Raw genomic sequence first — 15,643 nt, 5'->3', positions numbered from 1 at the left:
GGGGTGCGGCTGAGTACAAAGGGGCCACCCAAAAGAATGTGGGGTGAAATGGAAATGTTCTGTATCTTGATGTGTTGGTGGTTATATGACTGCATGCATTTGTCAAAACTCACAGAACTGTACACTAAAAACAGTGAATTTTACTGTATGTAAATTTTGAAATTAATAAATTTTTAAGAATTTAAAAAGAGATATCACATGGCCAAACAATTTTAGAACTTCTTTTTTGGAACTGCCTTCAGTAGATTTTTTTTTTATTACCATTCATCATAATAAGATACAACTGGTTTATTAAGTCAAATAAGCATAGTGTTTCATTTTATTCAAACCCCTACTATGAGGCAGATATGAAGAAGGTACTATTCCCCTTCTACAGATGAACTAAAGCTCAGAGAAGTGAAGTAACTTACTGAAGATCACACAGTAAGTAGGTGAAACCAGCATTTAGACTCTGCTCAACTCTACAGACGTCTTATTTCCTGACTCTCCATCTGGGGCACCAGTTTTCAGCTATTGAAAATGTTATCTCTTCTTTGTCAACAGTCAAAAGCCATTTGGAGCTAAATTTTCTGAAAAAGCTATCCTGGCTGACAACATCCATTTTCATGCAAACACAAAGCGAACTATTAAGAAGCAACGAAGTGGGTTTTCTTGTTTAGCCTGAGAACTGGTATGAAGGCAATTACAAAATCAGAATTCTCAAAGCATTCTGAGCAATAGGAAATTATTAAATACATTACCTCACAAGTTGAGATGCTAAATTTGGTCATTAGAGAATCTTTTCTTTCTTTTCTTTTCTTTTCTTTCTTTCTTTCTTTCTTTCTTTCTTTCTTTCTTTCTTTCTTTTCTTTCTTTCTTTCTTTCTTTCTTTCTTTCTAGAAAACTGAATCCAGACTTGGTCTGTAAGAACTGAAATTCTTAGACTAATAAAAAAACAGTTCAACTTATAATTTTGTGGGCAATTCCTTGAGCTCAAAGAGGCAACCAATAGGATCCTAGACAAGAACTGCACCATCTCTAACAGACAAAAGCACATATAAGGCCACCAGTCTTTTATGCTACACACACACACACACACACACACACACTTTACTTTTTAAAAACAATGAAAAATATTCAAAGAAATATTTTAGGCTCTTTCATGAGGCTCTTTATACACAGTTTCCTTGCAGTTCAATCTAACATACTGCCTCTTCCACCAGCTCTGCCTATGAGACTTATTTTCAAACGTGCTGGCTGTGGGCATATGACAATCCCACAACTTGAGATGACCAACATGAGACCTCACAGTCAGTCAGTTCTGCTCTAACCTAATATTTGTGAATGAGACCTCACTCTCAACATTCAAAGCCAGACATTCACCTTGGGGAGCCAATGCTGAAAGTCACCATCTTAACTTGGCCTTTTGACATCTGTTCAGAGTCAAGAAGTCTGAACGTGTTCTTCGCTTGCTAACCTCAGGCCAAAATGGGGTAATCCATGTGGGACCTTTGGGACTGACCCTGGGTGACATCTAGAAGCCTGTGTGTGGGACTAGTCATTTCTCCTCTCTGGACTACAGAGATGGCACTTTCCCACAAAAATCCCAAGCCTGTGCGGCGCTTGGGTGGCTCAGTCGGTTGGGCGTCCGACTTCAGCTCAGGTCATGATCTCACGGTCCGTGAGTTCGAGCCCCGTGTTGGGCTCTGTGCTGACAGCTCAGGGCCTAGAGCCTGCTTCAGATTCTGTGTCTCCCTCTCTCTGATGCTCCCCCGTTCATGCTTTGTCTCTCTCTGTCTCAAAAATAAATAAATGTTAAAAAAAAAAAAAATCCCAAGCCTGAGTGAATGACTCTGAGGCCCTTTCCTCCAGTCTCAGCGTGCTGTTTTACTTTTACTTCAGCTCTCAGGCTGCTACATGTACCTAATACTCAACACAAATACCAAGCTGCAGATTCTGAGTCCTAATATCACAGGGAAAGAAAGCATGGCATCTAGTTATTTTCTTTTCCAAAACTATCTAGAGCACTTATTCCCCAATGAAGGGAATGACAGTGGCTGAGAAGTCTTATAAATGGGTGCCCACTTAAAGAAACAGAGGGATAAAAACTATCTCCCCAGGAGGGAGGGGGGTGGGAGACAGGTGATAGATACTAGGGAGGGCACTTGTGATGAGCACTGGGTGTTGTATGTAAGTGATGAGTCACTGAATCCTACTCCTGAAACCAATATTGCACTCTATATTAACTAAAATTACACACACACACACACACACACACACACACAACCCACACACGCTATCTCCCCAGTTCCATTGACCACCTGGTCCCTGCTGGGCAACATGGTGAAAAACAAGAGTACAGGTACAAGGCTCTAGCCAACAATGCTCGAAATGAAAGTCTATGGGCCAGGAGGGAAACCCACAGAGACACCACTCCTGTGAATCGTGACTCACATATGAATCATGCCAAATGCAAGAGAAAATCTGAGTCACGCTTGAGTGCCTGCAGATGGTACAAACTGTCAGGCCCAGGAGGTGAAGGTGGGGTCACAGATGAGGTTCTCTCATTTCTTTTCAATTTTTTAACAAATGAAAAGGTAACTAATTATTTATTTAGACCTCACTTTGTCCCCAAACAAGAACCTAGTGTGACAATTTTGCGTTAAGGAGCCCAATCTACTTTTGCTCCTTATAACAACCCTGTGAAGCAGGTAGGCAGGTGAAGATCTTTATGCCCATTATACAGATGATGAACCTGAGCAGCAGCAAAGGCTGAAGGCTAAACTCCAAAGACCATGATGGGCGGGGCTGGGACACTCCCTCATGTATCATAAGGCAGCAGAGGTCACATGTTCAAACCGCATGGTATCACTGGAACCACTAAGTCCAGCTCCCCGTGAGAGGGCTTCCCTTTCATCATTGTTACCCTGCACAAAACTACTTCAAATAGAATCCCAAGTGAATGGAGAGCCAGAGCTCCCCAAGGTGAGGAGAACTGGTGTCTTAATTATTTTGTTTCTCCTCAGACCTTAGCACAGTGCCTACAGTTCAATAAACATTCCTGGAATGAGTGAGAGTATAGTGAGTTTGAAGAAAGCAAACCATATTCCATGAAGACTGAGGATGGATTGAAAGGAAAGTCACTTCAAAAACAAGCAAGGCAGAAAAAAGACTGTCCAAGCCTTTGAGAAAAGGAATCCAGTTAATTGTCAACAAGGTTATAAGACAGGGAAGAAAAGCACTCTTCAGTGGAGGGAAAGCTAACCTCAGAAAACTTTTAGTATTCATTCAAGTACCTGATATGTGCCAGGAACTGTTCTAAGTTCTGAAGATATAGTCATGAGCGAAACACAAATCCTTGCCTTGTTGGAGCTTACAATAAAACCACAAATTTAAAAGACCTAGTATGACAGGTGGCATTATGTAGAAGTAGCAGGCAGGGAAGATGGACGGGAGTGCCAAGGTAGAGAGTGGCAATTTGGGTAAGACCTAAAGGAAGGAACAGAACAAGCTGTGCATAGGATGGCCATATCATTTATCATTCAATCCAGGACACCTTTGAGAGTGAAAGGGGACACTATTAATTACACAGGACAATGAATTCAAACCAGGCTGTCCTGGGCAAACTCAGGCATGTGGACCTTAGCCATAAAGCTCTCCAGTGTAAGGGCAGAGCAGAGGGGAGAGCAGGAAAAAGCACCTCAGATTCAGAGCGTGCCTGATACATTTAGGAAACCCCTACAATAATAAAGTGAGAGGGGAAAGCAGGAGACGAGGTCTGAGAGTAACAAAGGGTTGCAAGAGGGAGGGGGCTCTGTCGGCTATTGTAACGCCTTTGGCTTTTGATCCGAGTGCACTGGGAAGCCCTTGGAGGGTTTTGTGCACAGAAGTTTCATGATCTGACTTCTATTTTCAGAGGGTCACTCTGAATTGCTGTGCTGGAAATAAACTATATGAAAGGGCAAAAAGAGGAAGCTGAGAGACCAGTTAGTGGGATATCACAACAATCCAGGCGAAAGATGAAGGTACCTTCAATAGGGCTGGGACTGGTAGAGGTGATGACATATGGAAAGATTTGGGATATATCCTCATAGATCTGACATTAATTGGTTATAAATGGTAATATGGTAATAAAAATTATAATGATTTTTATCTAATCCTTTCTGTGGCTGGCTAACATAATCGATCGGGAAGCACAAGATCAAAGATGGGAGTTCAATTCCCATGTGACCCCTGGCCCCTTTGAAATCACATGCTACTGGTCATAAAGGGAACAGGCAAAGGTAAGGATGATCCTACTTAACTCTATTGGCCTGACTAGAAAAAGTCTGAGGAGCCCACACCTTCTCCAAGAAGCTACACATTCTAGAATATATTTATGTAATTGCGCACTTGCATACCAATTAAAGAGAATAATTTTGTGGGCTGTTCAGATGCTTCTCACATATGGCAGCTTGGTCGTGGAAGCACAAATTCATTTGTCAATAAATGTGCTAAACACTGTGGGGAGAAGATGAATAAAGATAAATTCTTTCAGTCTAGTGCAGAGACAGACATAGAAACAAACAGCGGGATCATGATATGCCAAGTAGTACAATTAGGTTATGCATATGGAACGATGTGGAAACATGCCTAACATCTCCTAGGAAGGCATGGGGAGAACCGCCAGGGAGGGCTTCAAAGAGAAGGTATTTTGGGGGTTGAATCATAAAGACTGAGTTGATGAGGTGCCTGGGTAGTTCAGTAGGTTAAACGCCCAACTCTTGGTTTCAGCTCAGGCCATGATCTCATGGTTTGTGAGTTCGAGCCCCGTGTTGAGCTCTGTGCTGATAGTCCAGAGTCTGCTTGGGATTCTCTCTCTCTCCCTCTCTCTCTGCCTCTCCCCGGCTCATGCTCAGATGCTCTCTCTCTCTCAAAATGAATAAAAAAAAAAAAAGACTGAGCTGATGTTCGCCAGGCAGAATCAGGGTTGAAGATAGGGTGAAAGCATATTCTGCAGGGGTGCTAGTCCATGCAAAGAAATATGAGGACAAAGATCTTTGGAGGAGCCACAAGCAATGGTTGGAATATAACACATGCACATCTCATAATACACATGACAAAGGCAGCTCTTACTTGCTGACTGTGCCAGGAACCATTCCAAGCACTTTACATGGATTATCACATTTAATATTCACACAAATCCTCTTCACAGATGATGAAAGTAAGACACATAGAGGTAACTTGGCCTGAGGGCCTCACTGCTCATTAGAAGTGGAGTTAGGACTCACATCTGAAGAGTCTAGAGCCTGAGTTCTTTCTGTATACAGTGATGTGTGGAAGTGGTGGTGGCCAATAAGGATGCAAAGGCAGGCAGCAGATGGGTCATGACTAGTGTTACAGGCCATGAACCACGGGAGGGTTTTATACGTGGGAAGGAGGGGCTGATCAGATTTGTATTTAGAAATATCTCCTTGGTGACAGGATGGAAGATGAATCAGAGGGAGCAGGGACAAAGCAGGAAGACCACTTAGAAAATTGCTGTCATAATCCTGGCCAGATATGGCATGGGTCTGAACCAAAGCAGAAGCAGTGAGAATGGAGGGGACAGGCCAGAGTCAGAAGAAAGAGGGAACAGAAGAGGGAGAGTGGGTAGGGGAGCCACAAGAGATGATTTTCCTTGTCAGTATACTGAGGATGAGGTACTTGGGAGTTATCCAAGCAGAGAGGTCCATCAGGTGCATGGACCTATGGCACAAGAGTCCAAGATGGAGAAGGGTGAATGAGAGATCCAGGTTGCACCAAATGCTTTTCCCATGCATGTGTACCAGGGAATCTTTAGCTCAGAGGACTCCATGATGGTGTCATTAGAAGATCTTCCACAACCATCCCCACATAAGGATTCTTTGAAACTTCCCTCTCTTCCTCAAAGTAAATTTCAAAATTACAAAAGACTCATCTTCTGAGGAATCATCTGGTCTACCTAAGCTATCCCAGGCCCAGAACCACTCCAGAACTAGTCGGGGTAAATCCTGGTGCTTTTACCATCTGCACCTGTAATCCCTCTGCTTCAGATCAGCAGTAAAACTAGCTCAAACTGTAGTGCTGTGAGCCCAAGAACAGCCCCTCCTCAGTACAACTCCATCCCACACAGCCTAGGAAGCTCAAACTCTGGGTTCCTATAAAATGGCTCTTTGGTTTAGGAAAATGGAAAGATTGCCTTTGATACAAGAGTCTGGCGGCCAAGTAACATTTTAAGCACCCCAAGTGCAGACATAAAATGCATCTTATCACCAAACTATTATCCAATTTGTCTTCTCATTTAAAGAGAAATAATAAAAGAACAAAAGAAACAGAGAAAGAGGAAGAGAAAAAAGAAAGGATGGAAGGAGGGAAGAAGTTAATTAATGACAATCCTTTAGGGATTCTCTTATTGCCAACCAGTTTTCAAGACTTAGCTACTGACCTCTAGAAATATTGTTGGATGAAGCAACCAATGAATGAAGGAACAATTCATTAACCAATTTCATACAACTTCACTTTCACTATACCTTCTTTAAGCTAAGTTTCAGAAACACAAGTTAGTTATAGAAAACTAAGACATAGAGCAGCAGCCCCATATCCACCCCCAACTAAGTTTTAATGTTTTTTACACTCATGTTGAACAATATCTGTCTTTTGAGGCTTTCCAAAATCTGCCCTTATTCATCCCAACTCCTGTTCCCCTACATCATAAAGATACTCTGAATGGTGGGGTCTAAATGAGGAACAGCAGTCAGGACACTTGGCCACAGGCTTGAGAGATTCAATTAATATCTCTATACCTCAGGACATTAAGTTGCCCCATGTGCAAAACATACTTAATAGTATATGCCCTCCTAGGATGATTGCATGACATGGTAGATATACATGGTCTTGCAGAAAGCATGTAACCTGTGTTGGTGGAAGTCCATTCTGTCCCTGCCTCCCTGCCTCCACCCAGAACCTTCACCTGCTACCTCTCTAGGTAACCAAATCCTACGGCTTCAAGTCTGAGGCGCATGCCCACTTCTCGAAGCTACAATGCCACTGTTCTCCTTCCTGATCTCACAACTGGAACCAAATTGTTCCCCTCTGGGTCTCTCCTGATTGTTTATATACCTGCTGCTGGGTAAACCCCCAATAGCAGAACCAGAAGCTCCTCCAGAGCAGAGGCTACTCCTGCTGTCCCCAGTGTTACCCTCGACACCAAGTTCATTAGAGGCCCGCAGTCACGACTCACTGACAGGGCGATGATGAATGTGGCTTGACCAATGTGTTCTCAGCTAAAAACGTAACGTGCAGCCCATTTATAATTCCATGCATTATACAGCACTGCTTCTAAATAGGTCACCCAAAATTGTGGCTGAAATGATCCCAAAATAGACATGGCCCTGCTTTTCTGGTCCCTGTGTCGTTTCTAGATGTAAGCCTGCAACTCTGAGCATCCCAACTCTGTTACCTCTTGGATTGGTTACCTGCACCACTGTTGCTAAGCAGGCTGACAGAAAGCTCTTCTGTTCCACTGAAGTTCAAGAAGGACATGCTGTCACCAGGCTGGCGGGAAGTGCTGTGCCTGCAGAGAACAGAGCCCAGCCACCTGGCTTAATGCAGAGCATTACCTCTTTTATCCTGTTCACCCCATATCCCAGGAGTCTCGATCAAAAACAGCTCTGAATATCTAGCTACACAGGCTGGCAACAACTGGGAGCCATACCACAGGCTACTGGACTTCAGTGCTTGGTGTCTGTGCCAGATCTGGTCTCCTGTGGCCTGCTTGTCCTGGCCTGGCACCCCAAAAACTGCTTTCCCACTGCCATACTGGACTGCCTGCCCTTCCTCATCCTCAGCTCCCCACTGCTAAAACAGACAGGAGGCTATAAAGTGACTGAAAAGAGGTACCAAGTGAGCTGACAAAGAGGGTCATGTCCTGCCCATATCTCTCATCCATTCCACGGGATGTCAAGATGATTGAAAAAGGGACCAAAGAGACTGCCCTTTGCAAAGTGTTTCCTAAAGCATCACAGGAACAGTGAGGCCAGTTGTATCCCCAGCTCATGTCTGTCAAGTAAGTGACTTTATTCCTGCACTGACTCTCTTGGATGCTTTCTAATGCATTCAGAACTCTGGTTCAACAAGAGTTGTTTCTATAAACACGGGCCTTGATTTCCATTGCTTTTAGCAGAAACAACTTCTAAACTCAACAGTGGGATTTCTCGGTGGCCAAAATGACAAAAGTCACAGACTTACCAGAACACACAGCATGAACAACCTGTCTCAGCACTCATTTTCACTCTTGGCTGAGGTTTAGAAAAAACTCATATTTGAGGTTTACAAAGTGTGCTTTGAACTAAAGCTAAAGCAAGGCCTAGGTAACGTGTGGCACAGCATCAGGCTGTTTGCTTTGCACTTGGCCCAGTGAAAGGAATGGAACTGACAAAGGAAGGGCTTGATCTCATACTGTCTCATCAAGTCTTGTAACCATGACATTTTGTCAGCAGACTGTTCTGCCATGGTTCTGGGTACCGCGGAGTTTCTCAAGGTACTTTCTGGAGCCCTATGCACATCCTCACCTTCCAGCAGCTTCATGATACGCTAACTCCAGCAGCTCTGCAGAGGAGTGAGATGGGTCCCTCTGCCCGCTGCCCTGCAGCTCCGCCATATTCTGTCGGGTCTGGTGATGGATCTGGATGGCCTCTCCGGATGGTCCTACCCAGACAAAGATCCACTGAGCATCATTCCCACCCAACAGCTAGTGCTTTGTACTTAGCTTTACTCTTCCTTCTTTCCAGCTGCTGAGACGTGGGCGCTGGGAGAGACCGGAAGGAAAGCACACCAAGGGTAATATTACACATGTGATCCTCCAGCTTCCCAAAAGAACATCTCCTCTTCTAAGCAGGACTCATCTTCCTGTGGAGCTTCACATTTGTCACCCTGTTCAGCTTAAAAACACTTCAGGAGTCTCTGTCTCATGCATGTCAAACTGAGATGCCATAGAGAAACACTGAAGTACAGGAGTAGAGGGCACCTCCCAGAAGGAATGACACAAACTAAACAACAAGGAACACATGAGTGAAACGTCAATGACTCTGTTAATACGTAAGACGTTGACAGCTGTGACTCCAAGAAGCAGAGGATGTGCAAGTGCATAAAAGACATCAGGTGGGTGGGAGAGAAATCACAATTAGTCAAGTCTATTCAAAAATGCTTCCTGGGGAAGAAATTTCAGAGGTGAGTGTTCGGCAAGGTTAGTAGGAATGGAAAAAGAGGGCACTTGGGCAGAAGAAATAATGTGTGTGAAATCTCAAATGTGGAGGAGGTGGGGCGCCTGGGTGGCGCAGTCGGTTAAGCGTCCGACTTCAGCCAGGTCACGATCTCGCGGTCCGTGAGTTCGAGCCCCGCGTCGGGCTCTGGGCTGATGGCTCAGAGCCTGGAGCCTGTTTCCGATGCTGTGTCTCCCTCTCTCTCTGCCCCTCCCCTGTTCATGCTCTGTCTCTCTCTGTCCCCAAAATAAATAAAAAAAAAGTTGAAAAAAAAATTAAAAAAAAAAAAAAAATGTGGAGGAGGCAAAAGGCATGCAGGAGACCACCAGATGAGCATGGGAAAGAACAGAAGCTCTGAGGATGGGAGCGAGGAGATGCAAAGTTGGGGAGCCAGGCAAAGGAGGGCCTCAGCTATCAGCAGACTGGGCAGGCATGAGGACGAAACAGAGGAAGCAGGACCAGAGAGTCCTGTTTTAGTAAAGTGTGCCCAACAGTTGGGGGCAAGAAGAGCTGGAGGCCATGAAAGACACATCAATGGTTCTCCTAAGAGAACTCGAAGGGAGCACATGGGGATAACAATGTAAAGAAAGAGACAGTGGAAAGAAAAAAAATCCTGTAATTTTGACAGGGATAAGGGGGGCAAAAAGGAGTTTGGGAGTGACCCCCAATTATGGCCTACACAACCAGATTCATTTCTCATCGATTTAACTTTTAACATTAAAAGCAAGTGGAAAAGGAAGTAACTAGACATTTTCAGGCATTCAGCGGGCTGGCTTCCATGAAAAGACCCTGGAGTTTAATGCATCTGTTCCTTCCCAGCCCAGTCAGAGCCCATTAAGCTGAAGTTAATTTTAGCTACAGCTTTATAAAACCGTACTGTCATCCTCTGTAGGAGAAAACACAGATCAAAAAGGACAGGCTAGGAAAAACAGTGGATTGAAGAAAATATCTTTTTAAGTTTTGATTGCTTTCGAACTTTCAAAAAATGGAATCATACAGAATGCACTCTTATGTTGGGCTTCTTTCATTATGTCCATAAACTTAAACATAAATTTGGATGTGGTTGTAGTTCATTCTCATTTCTGTATAGCATCTCGTATTTAAAAAAACCACTTATTCTATCCTTTCTCTTTTTTTCAACTTATTTGAACTAAAACAAAAACAAAAAAACCAGCTCACCCATTTCTCAAAAATTGTGTTTTTTTTTAGTTGTCAGAGACTCCTGAGAAAAAACAAAATAATATAACTTCTGTGTATTCAAGACATTAATATCACTATCCAGAGAGAGACAGGAGAGGAAGGAATGAACAAGGATAAGCAGCATTACTCTTAGGAAAGAAAGCAGATGACAAAGTACAGTCCCTTTCAAACAGAAGAAAAGCCCTTAGGTTTACACAGTCACTTCCCAAGTGTGTCCTCAAGGATCCCCACAAGAACCCCTGGGGTAGGCAGAGTGGCAATGGATAGCTCCATCTTAGAGGTGGGGCACTGGAGTTGCAGAGAAGTTGAGATTCTTAACTGAGGCCACACAGCTGGTTAGTGACAAGGACCAGGACTAGCAGCTCCCAGCACAAGGCTCTTTCCTGAGCAACCAACTTACCCACAGGAAAAGTGTGCATCCAGCGCCTTCTGTTGGATGTGAGCTTCATGGGCATTCGTGAGGGGGCAAAGGGGTTAATCAGTGCCCGCTGGGGCGTGTATCCCCCAGGTCGAACATGCAGCATGGATTCTGCACTGCCTACATGGAACCTTCCCGGCGCACTAGAGTCTCGCTGTGGTGGCTCCATCATGTTCTCCAGGACATCTGTCAGTTATTGTGGAGTTGAGGCACAAAAGAGAAAGCACAGAGCCATGGTGAAACCAGGACTAGGCAATCAGCCAAGGCTGACTAGAATCTTGAACGTCATACATGTTAGGGAGTGAAAGAAATAAGTCACCCAACTATAATGAAATGAAACACTGGGTTTGTTTACTTTTTAAATACTTGGGAGAAGGAAGTTCTGGCTCCTAAATTACTGGCCCAATAAAGCCACACCAAAACCTGATGGAGGGAACCACCCATCACCTAGAGACCCTGCACTTTGAGCTAGATGCAATGACTTGAGTTGTCTCCCTGGGAGATAGGGTGGGTATATTCTATATGTGGGAGGAATGATAAAAATAGATATTTGGTGTCCAGAAGGGCAGACCCTGATAGAGATAGCCAGTGTGTTCATTAAACCCATTTGATTTTCCTCTTAGGCACATGAGACTATAGTTTCTAGCCCCTCTACGCTGGGGCCAAATAACTTTGTTCTACCTCTTACACTGTTGGTAGGAATGCAAACGGGTACAGCCACTGTAGAAAACAAAATGGAGATTCCTCCAAAAGTTAAAAATAGAACTACCCTATGATCTAGTAATCGCCCTAGGTATTTACTCAAAGAATACAAAAACACTAATTCAAAGGGATACATGCACTCTTATGTTTATAGTAGCATTATTTACAACAGCCAAATTATGGAAGCAGTACAAGTCTCTATCAATAGATGAATAGATAAAGAAGATGTGGTATATGTATACAATGGAATATTATTCAGCCATAAAAAAGAATGAAATCGGGGCGCCTGGGTGGTGCAGTCGGTTAAGCGTCCGACTTCAGCCAGGTCACGATCTCGCGGTCCGGGAGTTCGAGCCCCGCGTCAGGCTCTGGGCTGATGGCTCAGAGCCTGGAGCCTGTTTCCGATTCTGTGTCTCCCTCTCTCTCTGCCCCTCCCCCATTCATGCTCTCTCTCTGTCTTAAAAATAAATAAACGTTGGAAAAAAAAATTTTAACAAAAAAAAAAAAAAAAAAAAAAGAATGAAATCTTGGGGTGCCTGGGTGGCTCAGTTTGTTAAGCGTCCGACTTCGGCTCAGGTCATGATCTCATGGCTCATGAGTTTGAGCTGCATGTAGGGCTCTGTGCTGATAAGCACGGAGCCTGGAGCCTGCTTTGGATTCTGTGTCTCTCTCCTTCTCTGTGCCTTCCCCCACCCCAAACTAAATAAACATTTAAAAAAATTTAAAAAAAAAAGAATGAAATCTTGGCATTTGCAACAACATGGATGGAGCTGAAGAGTATAATGCTAAGTGAAATAAGTCAGAGAAAGACAAATACCATGATTTCATACATATGGGGAATTTAAGAAACAAACAAGCAAAGGGAAAAAGAGAGACAGAGACAGAGACAGAGACAGAGAGACAGAGACAAACCAAGAAACAGACTGTTAAGAGAACAAACTGATGATTACCAGAGGGGAGGGAGGTGGGCTGATGGGTAAAATAGGTGATAGGGATTAAGGAGTGTATATTTTGTGATGAGCACAGAGCAATTTATGGAATTGTTGAGTCACTATATTGTACACCTGAAATTTACATAACACTGTATGTTAACTACACTGGAAATGCCATGGCATGGCATGGCATGACATGACATGGTATGACATGACATAAAATAAAAATAATAACTTCGTTCCAAGCAATAGAACACAGGTAGAAGTGGTATGCTCCAATGAAGGCCTGGACCACAAATATATCTACTCATGATCTCCATTCTCTTTTCCCCTACTGTGCTAACTTTGGAGACCAGTGCTAATGATCATACCATCCCAGCCTGGGGCCCTGAATGACTGGGTGGATCAGAACCCCCTCCCACTGACTCAGTGACCTGGATATAAGTAAGCAAATATTACTATGTTTAAAAAAAAAAAATTCCTGGGAGAAAAGAATGAAGAAATGGATGCATCCAGCATTGACCAGGCAATGAGGTGGCATGACATACAGACTCAACCTGTCTTGTCCAACGGCAGACAAGCTCCCATTATAGAGATGGAGGAAACATGCTACATAACCTAAGTGGATCAAAGAGCTAAAACCCACAACCAGCTCCCCTGGTATGCATCCCATGTTCACTAAAGCAATCACCCACATCAGAAAATGGGTCCAGCAGATGCAAATTCCATGGCATCAAGGAATATGTCTTGTCTACCATTATTTAGCCAATGCCTACCAAAGAACCTGGTATATAGTAATAGCTAATTCCTTAAAGCTGATTTGCATGCAAGAAGGGAACATTCAGATATCTATGAAAGCTATATTTTTCACTGTTTTATTAAAATTTATTTATTTATTGACTTATTCTGAGGGAGACAGAGACAGCACAAGTGGGGAGGGGCAGAGAGAGGCGGAGGGAGAGAGACAGGGAGGGAGGGAGGGAGGGAGAGGGAGAGAGAGAGAGAGAGAGAGAGAGAGAGAGAGAATCCCAAGCAGGCTCTATGCTATGTGCTATCAGCACAGAGCCCGATGCAGTGCTCCAACTTACCAACTGTGAGATCATGACCTGAGACAAAATCAAGAGTAGGACGCTTAACTGACTGAGCCACCCAGGCACCCCTATTTTTTCCCTGTTAATTAATGAGTTGATGCTCAGGTTTACCAAATAAAAAAGAAAATGGTCTACTTAGTTATCATGAAAATAAAAGGAGAAAATCCAATTTAAAAAAAGATAAGTTAATGCTTTGAAAAGGATGAGAAATAGGACTAAGGGATAAGGGTGCCTGGCTGGCTCAGTTGGTAGAGCATGCGACTCTGTCTCAGCATCATGAGTTTGAGCCTCACATTGGGCATGGAGCCTACTTAAAAAAAAAAAAAAAAAAAAAAAAGGACTAAGGGATAAAGTGGGTCAAAAATACATATAGATTGCAACTACCTGGATGGAACTAGAGGGTATTATTCTAAGCGAAATTAGAGAAAGACAAATATCACATGACTTCACTCACATGAGGAATTTAAGATACAATACAGATGAACATAAGGGAAGGGAAGCAAAAATATATAAAAACAGGAAGGGGGACAAAACATAAGAGACTCTTAAATATAGAGAACAAACAGAGTATTGCTGGAGGGGTTGTGGGAGGGGGGATGGGCTAAATGGGTAAGGGACATTAAGGAATCTACTCCTAAAATCACTGTTGCACTATATGCTAACTTGGATGTAAATTTAAAAAACAAATAAAATTTTTTTTAAATATATGTTATAGAAAAAAATATGTATAGAGGAAAGGGGAAATGTTTTCTATGTTACATTGGGTAGGTAGATGGGTGAGACCCCCTAAACACACTAGAGAAACAGTAAACTAAGGGCCTATAGATTGTACTGCCTTATAATATTCTAGTGAATTGCTTTTTGGCTTTTCCAAAAAACTCCCCAATATCACTAAAGGACACTGAAATCCATTCTACTATTCAGATAAATTTTTAAGAAAACTATTTTCAAAGCTACTTTCAAAGCTACAACATTATCTCCTCAGAGATCTGGCTTTTAGAGCAACAAGGGTTTTGGAAGAATTAACGTTTAGTGTAATTTAGCTTTTGTTACAGATCCTACTAAGAATATTTGCAGAAAAATGGGGGTAACTGTCACACAAACTTAGAAATTTCCAGAAAGTGGAAAAGTGCTAACCTACAAATTTCAAATGTATTAAAATTCCTGAGTGCTGAAACTAATTAAGTGACATAGGTGATATACTATACTCATGTCATTAAATATCTGCTCATTTCTCCTTTTTTAGCATTTCCTATTTATACTTTGAACCAGTTACAAAACAAGCAAAATTTTTTCTATAGTCAAAAACTATGCCCTTGGCATAGTGTATATGGTGCTGGAGCTGATGGCTTCACCTTCAACACCCTGGGTCATAGAAAACATTCCTCACCCTTCGGGAATCCTTCCAGGAGGGCAACAGGGGCAGCTTATGTGTATACAACATTCCTAAGTCAATGATCAAAAGTCAGGAGGGCTGTGCTTCCATTTATATAACATCCTTGAAATTAACAAAATTATAGAGCAAGAGAATGATCAGTGAGAGTGTGTGGCTATAAGGGGGTAACACAAGACAGCCCTGTGGTGATGGAATAGTTCTGTATTTAATTATGATGATAATTATAAATAAATAAATCTACACATGTGATAAAAATGCGTAGAGGAGTGCCTGGCTGACTTAGTCATTAGAGCATACGATTCTTGACCTCAAGGTTATGAGTTCAAGACCCATATTGGGCATAGAGCTTACTTAAAAAATAAACAAACAAACAAACAAACAAACAAACAAATATGGAATGCCTGGGTGGCTCAACAGGTTAAGTGTCTGGTTCTTGATTTCAGCTCAGGCCATGATCTTATGGTTCATGAGACTGGGCCCTCTGTTGGGTTCTGTGCTGAAAGTATGGAGCCTGCTTGGGAGTATCCTTTTCCTTGTCTCTCTGCCCCCACCTCAAAATAAATAAACAAACATTTAAAAAACAAAACAAAACAAACTGCACAGAAATACACACGCACAAATGAGTGCATGTAATACAAGTGAAATCTGAATGAGCTCTGTGGCTT

The 15,643-nt window shown here is 42.8% G+C and overlaps 1 protein-coding gene across 4 annotated transcripts in view; it reads right to left on the bottom strand.

Annotated features, from left to right (window-relative positions):
* The window catches only part of DEPDC5 (DEP domain containing 5, GATOR1 subcomplex subunit), a 128,784-nt gene that overhangs the window by 60,366 nt on the left and 52,775 nt on the right, over positions 1-15,643 (bottom strand). For 2 of the 4 annotated variants that reach the window (XM_030335705.1, XM_030335706.1), the window contains exons 22-24: positions 10,840-11,043; positions 8,550-8,685; positions 7,455-7,552 (exon numbers count right to left, since the gene is read on the bottom strand). In XM_030335705.1, coding sequence (XP_030191565.1) covers positions 7,455-7,552; positions 8,550-8,685; positions 10,840-11,043 — 438 coding nt within the window. The remainder of the gene's footprint in view (positions 1-7,454; positions 7,553-8,549; positions 8,686-10,839; positions 11,044-15,643) is intronic. The other 2 variants (XR_003973109.1, XR_003973110.1) reach the window with 1 other exon arrangement.

The sequence above is a fragment of the Lynx canadensis genome, chromosome D3 (assembly GCF_007474595.2).
Source record: "Lynx canadensis isolate LIC74 chromosome D3, mLynCan4.pri.v2, whole genome shotgun sequence".
In the NCBI taxonomy this organism is placed as follows: Eukaryota; Metazoa; Chordata; class Mammalia; order Carnivora; family Felidae; genus Lynx; species Lynx canadensis.
This window is presented reverse-complemented; position numbering and strand designations above follow the sequence as displayed.